The sequence below is a fragment of the Phaethon lepturus genome, unplaced genomic scaffold, assembly GCF_000687285.1.
Source record: "Phaethon lepturus isolate BGI_N335 unplaced genomic scaffold, ASM68728v1 Scaffold52084, whole genome shotgun sequence".
Taxonomy (NCBI): domain Eukaryota; kingdom Metazoa; phylum Chordata; class Aves; order Phaethontiformes; family Phaethontidae; genus Phaethon; species Phaethon lepturus.
In genome coordinates, this window is record NW_010533540.1 from 1 (window position 1) to 10,767 (window position 10,767).

The following is a 10,767-nucleotide window of genomic DNA, read 5'->3' on the forward strand; positions in this document are numbered from 1 at the left end:
GCCTTCGCTGCGCTCGCTCCCTCCGTCCTCCTCGAAGGCGTCGTCCTCTGCGTTTTCGCTGCCGAAACCACCTCCTGGGGAGGAAAAAGCCGTCTCAAACCAAGCCCCGGCACTCGCCGTGGTAGGGCTCAGGAAAGGAAGGAGCCCGGGCCGCCGCCGTTGGGAAGCTCTCCTCAGGGCACTGCGAGGCGCTGGGCTGCGGGACCCGAGGTGAACAGGCAGCGGGAGCTGGCAGGCACGTCGCCATGTCGCGACGCCGGTAGCAGAGGGCTCGGGGGACGCTCGGCGAGTGCTGCCGTCGCCTGCTCGCGCTCCACAGCTCCGAGACGGGCATGGCCAGAGCCGGGAGCTGTGAGAGCTCAGGGCTTTCACGAAGAATTTAATTCCACACTTGTAAGGAAACTGATACTTTTACACTGTGCGGACTCTTAAAATACAGCTGATGTTCTTGAAGGCCTCAACGCTTTGGATCTCATGTATTAAGTCATTTTATAGTCACGTTTTGAAACTATTTTGCTTCTGACTGCACCCACCGTTCTGCGTTCTGGGCACTGGAGCTGCTTTCCGTGTTATTAAAAGGAACTTTTAAAATGGATGGCACTGAAGAGTGAAACCAGGCTCCTTCACTGCTATCACGGCTTCACTGACATCACTTCCTTTGGTTCATACCAGCTCAAGATTAAACCTTCACTGCCAAAAAACTGAAGCTACAGATTATAACTACGCTATAACGCTAGTGTCTACTAGTGCCGAAGGTACAATAAGGGCCAGAAATTTGGACGCTTGCTACCTTGGAACAGAGTGCTTTGTTCCCATGCCTCGGTCTGTGCTCCAGAAAAGGAAAGTGGGGAATTTTTATTTTTATGGGGTGTGGAGGTCAAAATCACAACTACCTTTAAGAGAGTAAACTGTTGTTTCTTCTCTTCTTTCTTTCAGCTCTTCAATGAAGCTTTTGCTCACATCATCCAAAGCCTGAAAGTGATATGGCTTATTAATAGAAGCTCTAGAAATGCAGTAACATACCAAAGTTTTTCCTGTTTTCTTTTGGTCTCTGCTGTCAATACCTGGTCCTTTCCTACCGTAAAACTCTCTGCAACAATATGCTTCATTTCTCCCTGCAGTGGTTACTACCTGTTAGTATCCCTTATCAAACATCTCCTCCCCTGAAGATTCTATCTCTCACACTATCGTTTTTCTTCTGGCAGGAGAACAGGCTCTGCCCGAGCTCTGGACACCCATGAGGGATCACCAAATAGGTAGGTGTCTACGCTGTAGCTGGTGCCTGGCAAGCCGGCTGCGGTCCGATCACCCACAAGCCATTGTCAGGTCAGTGAAGGCTGGCTACCAGAAAAAGCAGACTGCTTTACCGTGGGTCACTGGCCATGCCCAGGTGTTCTTCCATGGTCTGATGCAAAATGGTTTCTCTGAGACATTTTGGAGAGGCCAGAAGAGGGTGAGCTGTGATCAGCAGCTGATAGCAACTGAACACAGAGAAGGCACCGCTGTGTTCTGTGTGTCAAACCCTTGCCCCAGGGAAGTCAAAAGACAGTTCTCCCTTGACCTCAGCAGGGCTAGGGCTTCACTCTTTTGTATGTTAGACTGGTTCATAAACTGGGGTTTAGTTTTTTGAGCCAGGACGTTTCATAACTTTTAATATGTAAACTGCTTCAGAGGCTGCATTTTCCCCCTCTTAACACACTAGTTATGTAATTATGTTTTCTCAATTCGCAGGACACTAGACAATAGTTACAGCTAACTTACTGATGCTGCCCCAAGCTCCTCTCCTCTTTGCAACAACCCATTTACTTACAATAATGATGGTCTTTTGAGCGGCTTCATCGTGAATAAGCTTTGCCTTCTCAAGTGCTTTTTCAAAGTTCAAGATTGCAGACTGGTAATCCTTCAATTTTACTGTAACAGGCAAATGAAAACATCTATTTTAACTCAAGATCAAGAGAACAACAATAGTTAATTGAGCAAGGCTCCGATGAGCAGTCTTGAGCTGAACCAGTTACTTTGGCTGTTAAATCACAGAGATGTTTTCACTAAGATGCTGAACAGACAGGCTGTCTCCATCCTTCGAGCAAAATTTGTACTAACGCCTTTACCTTGTGCTTGTGCCACTAGTACAGTAGCATGGAGTTGCCACTCAACATCTCCCTCTTCATTCGCTGACTTCAGGGACTTCTGTCCGTAATTTTGGGCTGCTTCAGCTTTATTCAGCTCAAGGTAACATCGGCCAATTTCATGGAACAGCCATGTCTTCTCCAGGCTGGATTTTGCCATTGGGATCTTCTCCTCCCAACTGCAAGTGGAGAGTAAGAAAGGCAGACACTTACTGAATCTTACTAGGTGCAGTTATAATTTCAAGCACTGATTCTGTAAAGAAAGCATTCCAGGTACTGTTGTTACAAAAAATTTCACAGGCCCCCTGCTAGCAGTATGCTTAAACAAACTGAAAAGACATCATCTATTTAATTAAAATACAACCTTATGCCTTTTCTGTTACTAATGTTACATACGTGTCAACAGCTTGCTGGAATTTGCCGATTCTGGCATAAACTCTGCCAATGTTATCAAGGGCTCTGGATATGGCATCTGGCAGGTCGCTGCGTTGAAAAAAAAGAAAGAAATCATAGTAACTGAAATAGTCTTGTTCCTGATACAGTTTGTGCTTTCTTCAGCCTTAAATCTTTTCTTTGGTGTTCAACATGACATCAGGCTAAGTGTTAAGAAGTAGGGGTGAAGGACCAATGTCAGACTGAAAGTCTTAAAATCAAGGTAGATTTTTGGTTTTATCTACAGCTGTTGCAACTGACACCCCATAAGACACGGGGAAAAAGGTTTATTTTGTCTCTTTCTTTGTGCAATTCTGGCAGTCTCTGTGAAAGTCTTTCCATTTTTCCTTGCCTTGCTTTCCCTTTGTTGCCTTGTGGGTCCCCTGGAAGTCCCCTACCAGCTCCTGGCTCCCTAACACGAAGAGATGATTTCTGTCCAAGAGAAAAGGGAAGACCCAAAACCGTGTCTGCAATGTGTTTACAGCCTCCTACAACAGACTGCTGGTAACAGACCCTGCTCCCAATGCTCGGAATGAGTGCCCCACGCCTCTAGCCTGCTCTAGCGGCTCTTTCTGTAATAATGTAGCCTGTGGACTTTAACTTTTTTCCTTAATTAGGCCTCATTCCCATCTGCGGAAGTGGCCTGCTTTGACTACCCTTGCCTTGCAAATGAAACCGCTGATGAAAGGAGCGGATAAATGCGTCGCTGGGGGCGATGAACGGTCTCCTCTCGCCCTGCCGAGCGCCGGCCACCAGAGGGCAAGGCCCCCGGCCATGCTGCGCCTCCGCCCTTGGCACGCACTTCACAGCGGCTTACAAAAAAGTAGTAAATTCACGTATCATCTCGTTCCTGCCTCCCCACTGCTAATTCTTAACTTTATTTGGCATAACTGGGGAGTGGAGATCACCAGGAGAGAGGCAGAAATTTCTTAAACCGGTATTAATTTTAAAAAGTGATTTGTGAAAGTGATAAACAGTGTCACGTTTTAAAAGCCCTATGTAGTAGTATGGGCAAAAATAAAACTAAAATAACTTCAATTCAAGCAGCTCTCCAGTGTTTTCTCATGTGCTTTGCAAAATTCTTATTAAATCTTAAGCCTTCATTTTGCTTCATTCTGTTTTAGCTGAAAGAGCTGCAGGATGTGTTCCGCATGACCAGGTAACTGTACCCCTTAGATAAACATTTCAAGCCTGTTATCATGGTTTGAATGCAAAAGACTTTAAGACAAAGTGTAGCAGAAAACTTGTGCAATTTAGAGCCTGACCTTCCCGAGAAGGAAGAGTATACTAGAGGCTAAAGTGCCGAGACTGGGACTTGGGTTCTCTTTCGCTTTGCTTCAGCAGCAATTTAGATATGCTATGTGGTCCTTTAAAAATATGCTTCAGTCTCCTTATTTTTGAAATAGAGAAGATAAGAAGTCACTAGAGACCATGACACTTGGGCAGAGTCTGAAAGTGTTGCCCTGTTGAAACTCCAGGTGAGCAATACAATGTTACCTGATGCTAAAACATCTTAACAAAAGTACTTTCTTCTGTACATTGGATCTTTTCCCCATCTAAACTCAGCACTTACTTCTGCCTGGCAAATTCCAGATCCATTTTATGGCTTTGCAGAGCTGCCTCCATCTGGCCCATCTCTAGCTGAGCATTCCCAATGCAGCTGTGGAGGTTTCCAATCAGTTCATTCTTGTTGGGAACTTCATCATCTGACCACCGTTGTATTGTTTTTAGCAGATGCTCAGCTTTCTTGCAGCCTTCTTCAGGGGAGTCGCCAGTCAGCACTGGAGATGGAGAGGAAAGTTTAATGCTAGTATGTGGACACAGTGATATTGAGGAAGTAAGACTAACTGCAGTTGTGTAAGCTCAGACAAAGGTTAGAGCTCCTAACTCTTCATGCATCTCCTACACTCCTCCCTCCAATCTCCACAAAATCTGCCCCTGGGAGATGGTACTTCTGACCCTCCTCCTGGCACTATTGGAAATCATTTTCATCACAGCAAGTAAGGGGAAATGACTCTGGTAACACTTCACACTTGCTGAAGAAAAATAAAGGAGAATGGTGTTTGTTGTCTGAAGGCTTTGAAAGCTGATGGTTATCGCAGCAGGGCAGCCTGGTCTTGGAGATGAAGTTCTAGCTATGCTACTTAGGTTTTCATCTCCTAAATTAGCCCCTTGGACTTCCTTGGTGAGCTCTGTTCACTGCACCCAGCTGGGCTACAGTGCTGCAGGATGTTTCTGATACTACCTTCACTGAGCTGTTGTAGCTTAAAATAACTGAATTGCAGTAATGCCTAAATTCTTTTCCCTGTGTTGTAAAATATGTACAGGAAGAGAGAGACCAGAAGTGGCTGAATTACTCCTTCCTTCCAGACCACTGTTTTTCAGCTTCTTCATCTCTCTCTACAATGGTATTTTTGAACTATAGAAATTATTAACTCCAGTGGCCTGCATTCTCTCAGTAAAACAACCTCTGATGACCAAACCTGCCAGAGGCATTTGCTAAGCATGCAGCCAGTGGTCTACCACCTAAGTGGTGTCCTGAAAACCAATCAGCAAGACCTCAAGTATAGAAAAAGCTGAGAAAAAAAAACTGTATTGGATTCTGTATCTAAGAAAGTGTTGGGAAAGGTGAAGAATACAAAAGCAAATACTTCCCAAAAACTGCCTACTAGTGTTTGTTAATACTTGTGCTGCTTCTATTGTTCTGGTCTGTAATTACTGCAGCAAATAATGACATGTGCCAATCATCATTTTCTTACTGCTTCCAGACAGGACACCTACACATATCAATGTCTTCCATACTCTTCACAATATATCTGCCAACATCAGCTGGTTTTTGTTTCTTGTCTCGGATCCACCTTTGCTGCCTGAGCTTGCGCTCTCTCACACGGGCATAAATAGGCTTCTGCTGCTGCCAGAATTCACTGCGTGCGTCCAGGTAGGAAATGCCACCCAAAACCAGGTCCGCTACTTTGATCCCCTGCTTTGTGCTGCTCTCCATCAAATCTGAAAATAAGATGGTAGAACCCAGGAGAGTATTAACATATATGATGGATGAAGCTGCACTTCAGTGGCGGAATTACTTGTGAACATTCTTCTGCTCTGATAGAGAGAGAGTCCTAGAAATTAAAGTCTTCAGTGCTCCTCAGAACTGATGCGATTAGGAGGGAAGTTACAGAAAACTCCCTTGCTGTGACCCATTGTGTGTGTTTCAGTGAGCTAGAGCTGGTGTTCCCAGCCCCTGTAGCTGCTGCCTTCTCTGCTGACAAGAGCCAAGAAGGGGCCCAGTCAACGGGGGCCAGCTGTGATGAGCGAGCGCCCGTCCTCCTGGACAGAACAACTGTATGGGGCATTTGTCCAGAAATGGCACTTGGAAAAGTGTTGTGGATTAGATTGCAAGATGGAAATTAAGAAGAGTTTTACATGCCTGGAAACTAGACAGGTTTATTAATTTACTAATAGATTTATTAATGCTAGCAATACCATAAAACCTGAGTAGACTAAATTCCTAATTACTTTTCTATTACTATTACTGGGTAAAGAGTTCCCTAGAAAAATTACTGAAGGGGAACCACCTTTCTGCCTAGTTCTAAAAGAAGATGCTTCTCCAAATCCTGCACCTTGATCTTAACAGCATTTATAACGAAACCACAAATGAGTTACAGTCTTATCAGCAATGCTTTGCACTTAATGCAAGTGTTAGTGGAATTTATCGTTATGACAGAAATTAAGTAATTTGTAATGATACTGGTTCTACTTTTGATTTAATCAGCACAGATTGCTTTAAGTTGATTTACTGATCATTATAAAAGCCTGCCATCTAATAGGGAAGGAAAAATGCTCAGGAATAGTTATGAATATTGGATCTGGCTTCAAAAATACCTGTATTCTTCAGGCACCTGCCTGTCTCATGACCACTGCAAGTACTATGTGAGCAGTGCTATGTGAGCTCTGATATAAATAAGGAAGAGGGATATAAAGGGATATAAAAGAAGAAGAAGAAAAAAAGAACCTGCTTAGAAGGAACATATAGTTAAATACAATGGAGAAAGACCTTTATCCTTGAGCAACTTTTCAAGGTAGGTTTTGTCAGCATAAAGCTCTCCAAGAAGCTGTCGTTCTGTTTTTGGATTCCTCGCAGGTGCCTGTTTTCTTGTCCATTTTTGATCCTTAGTCAGTTTGATTTGGAGTGTCTGATTTGGTTTTTTGTTCTACAGCAAGAAAAAATAAAGGAAGTTGGGGGAAACTAGTGAGGAACACTAGAATTAGCAGAATTGTGTTTATACTCCATATAAGCCGACTGACTGACTTTTTAAATAAAAGCAAAAAGTCAGTGTCTCACCAATTGCTTTAGTCATGAGCAACTGAAATTTTGCACCAAATTGTGCTCTCTCACTTCCAAGAACAGGAGGGGGCACTATAGTAAGAGCAAGAACTAGTTCTGCCCCAGTGTCTTGTACTGTTCTGGAGGGCTTCCTGGTCAGCCTTGTGGGAGGACATGAAGGCATCGAAAAGGCAGGTCTAGTTGTCCACAGTCAAAGAAACAGAGGCTGTAATGGCCAGGGCTTCTGAAACGTCAGTAGGGTAATTTCTAAAGTTTCACATCCAAAATCCCAACAATTACAGTGCTAATCTTAGGCCGTTTTGTACAAATTATTTTTACCACTGAGTACCTGTAATTCCCGCATTCACTGCACTGAGTTCAAGGGGAAATGTGGCTTGATGTCTCGGAGGAACAAGGCACTACTTCAATGGACCACCCCAAAATTAAGCAACAAAGAAAGTGTCCATTATCAAAAATGTGAACCTTAAACATCAGGTAAAACCAAAGTAAATATTGTTAGATAAGTGTACCATGGCTCTGACCTCACTGCTGTTACTTATTAGCCTTTGATGGGTGATCAGCAGCAGAAATAGGCTGGTAGAGAAATTTCAAACTGGGCTTTGTTTCTCCACGGTTGCTCTTTCCTGCCCTTCTGCATTCTCCTTTAAATTTTGTGTAGCTTGAGCCAGAACTACATTAAAAGCAGGTGCATAAATACACGCATAATAGATCAGTGTGCTTCCTACACTCAGAAGGCATTTCACTAGACCAGCCGTATCTGCATCCATGTTGCTGCAGAAACTGTTAATCCTCTAATGCCTGTTTCAGAAAAGTATTAGCATTATAGTAACTCTAGTTAGTTAGCTTCTAAAACAAGAGCTCTTCTGACCATACCTCTGCCTGCCTGCTTATAAAGCACAGATCCTCTTTATTCTCCAGTTTAACTGAGGATGGACCTGCAAATACAGAGAAAATACTTGTTAGTGTTCAAGAATAGCAATGCAGAGGCTTTAGAAATTAAAATGACCATAAATGTGCTAAGCATATAATGTCCTGTTTGAAATAAAGTTTTCTACAAATTCTTTCATATGAAACGTGGATGTTGGTATGTTCTGTAAGCAGGGAATACAGCTCATAAATGCAGCTCCTCTCGGGATTTTAATTACTATTTTGACACGGCACCAGAGGCTACCATCACAGTGCAGTTTTCCTACAGAGACATGCTACATACTGCATAGAAGCAGAGGAAGAGAAAAGGATGGGAGGTTCTTCTGAGGGATCACAGCTGAAGCTTAAAATAGAAGGAAAGCTCAGGAATCTCCAGCAATCCAGAGAACTATTTTAAAATTTTTGTGCACTGACATTAGGGCAAAACTCCCATTTCATTTTCACGCTGACATCCAGTTCTGCTATTCAGATTGCACTCCGGCCATGGACGTAACAGTGAAAAATCTAGCTCCTTGTTTTGGCCTGGTCAGAAAGAAGGAAAGAGCTTCACATGCTGTTGTAGAAGGATTTCCTTCAGCAAGGCAACTGGGCCAAGATCAGCAATGCGAGTACAGGCGTATCATGGAAGGCAGGTGTTTATGAATCTGCCAAGCAAAGCAGATTCAGTGAAGCAGTTTTGGGGATGTGCCCTGTTAATGTGTGTGCATTTCCCAACTATTTAAACATCTAGATCAAATGCTAGCATGTTTCCTTGCTGCTTTTCCCCTGCATCTAGGAGCTATTGCTTGATTAAAAAAAAGTCTTGTTTTTTAATCCATTCATTTGCCTAGAGCCCAGATGCTTGAAGGCGTTTAAAGCCCTTAGCTCCATATATCAAGCACGGCAAGCATTTCACCCGAGAGTTGCAAAGATATCTAGGCATTTGTATTAAGCTAAGAAAGCAGTAGTAACGGAGGAAAGCAAGCTAGATCTGGAAACTTTCCCTGTTTTTTTGAATAAATATCACGTATGAAAGAGCTTCAGGCTTTTACGCAGCTGGGACATGAAGTTAATCTGTGGCACTGAAGGCAGACTGAAATTTTGAAACTGATTTCAGGGGGAATAAAGCACTTAAATATCTCGAGGATCAGGGCCTATGTGTATGGGTGTGCAGCAGGGTGCGTCCTGGCTCTGTGAAGGGACAAGCTGCCGGGATCCACCTGAGCAGCTTCTAACTAGCTGGGCGGGTTCTACAGCAGCTCGGTGAGCTATGCACAGGTTGCTCTGTGCATGTGTCTAAGGTGGCAGCCCCAGCTGGGGTGTCCCTGTGTGCCTGACAGTGGGTGCATGTCCTGCCCATGCTTGTCAGCGTATGAGAGCATTGCTTGAGAAAAACTAAGGGAAAAGGCACAGGTTTTCAGTTTGCTTTGAATGTCACTAGGTCCTTGGCCTTTCCTGCCTCCTGCAGGACTCCGTTCTATGATCTAAGTCAGAAATTATGAAAGCAGTGCTCCATTGCAATAGTCAACTGTTTCACTGGTCTTATGCAATGTAAACTGGAGGAAAGTCAGGATCTCAGGGAGGCCAATCTCAGGTAGCAAGGCAAGTTTCATTACCAACTTTGAATATTAGGATAAAGATCTCAAAATGGATTCTGTAATCAGCAGGGCTGTAAGTAGATGAGCTGCTTTGTTCTGTATTACCTAGAATATTTTCATGGTGACTTTGGAAATTTAAGTTCGTGTCATAATTTACTTACACATCTGAAGTTGTTAGACACTGTATATGAATAGGCATTCAGCCAAAAAAAGAACAGGGCTGTGCTCTTTTTAATGCTTCCTGGTTTCATCTGACAGCGGCCACTGAGCACATGAATCCAGAAGCAAAGAGACTCTGTTGTTGCAGGGTCCTTGGGTCACGTACTGAGCTAATATGCCATCAGCTGTCCACCGAACAGCTTCTGGCTGTGCTTGGAGGGGTCATAAAACAAAGCATCTTACTTCCAATGCAGTTGACAATCGCCTCCTGGGATTTCTCGATGCCCAGCCTGAACTTCTGTAGTTCTGGACGTTGTCTGTAGCCTCGATGATAAAACACTAATGCAAATTCAAAATCACCCATGGTATATAATGTCTCAGCTTTTTGGTAAAGTCCCTAAAACGACATTTGGGGGCAGGGGGGAAGAATAATAAAGATAAAAACCCCAAACTTCAGAGATCTCAATGAGTTCCCCACTAAGCAGAAGAGAGAGTGCTAAGCTATTGCAATCTGCGTACAATAAAATCTGATCCTGGAACTCCTTCTCAATTGCTGACTAAGCACCTCCACTTCTCTGGAAGCAATAAAAATGTCAAGGGTGTGTTTCAAGTTAGCTGTTTCTACGCAATACTGTCTCCCAGACCCTTCAGAGTTTCACAGATCAGTCCTTGACCACCCCAGACTCTTACCACTTCATGCTGTTTACCTTGTAGAATGTTTTGTCGTTTTGGAGAGAAGCTTCAGCATCTTTCAGGGAATTTTCCATGTCTCCGAGTTTCAGGTAACATTTTGAGCGGGCAGCTAGACAGTACTTGTCTCCTGCTCTTAGCTTCAGCGCCTGGAGTGCAGCAGACACAGGTATGTCATTGGTGCTGGGCTCAGCAGCACAAATACATACAAGCACATAGATTTGATGCAACCTGCTGTGTCCTCACATGAATCTTGATGATGGATGAGGATAAAAACACAACATTTTTACTGCAAAAAATATTCTCCTGGTGTTCACACACTCCCTCTGCTGCAGCTACCCCATCTTCCCATGCTGCAGGTGCTGCAACCCCACTCTGAGCACTGCCCCGCAGCACAGGAGCTGCAGCTTGTGCCACCCCCTCATGCACCACCCCTGCATGTCACCTTCTGGCCGTGACCTCCGGGCGCCCTTGGGGACAATTCCCTTCATCATACCACCTCCTCGGAGGG

The 10,767-nt window shown here is 44.1% G+C and overlaps 1 protein-coding gene across 1 annotated transcript; it reads right to left on the reverse strand.

The window, feature by feature from the left end:
- Positions 1-861: 861 nt before the first annotated feature.
- Positions 862-10,439, reverse strand: TTC25 (tetratricopeptide repeat domain 25; the record flags this gene model as incomplete). Its single annotated transcript, XM_010285211.1, has 10 exons — positions 862-972; positions 1,811-1,911; positions 2,109-2,305; positions 2,523-2,609; positions 4,132-4,339; positions 5,340-5,564; positions 6,613-6,769; positions 7,777-7,838; positions 9,810-9,963; positions 10,274-10,439. Coding segments are annotated over 10 exons (1,468 nt in total), but the record flags the coding sequence as incomplete, so codon positions are not given.
- Between the last annotated feature and the right edge of the window lie 328 nt (positions 10,440-10,767).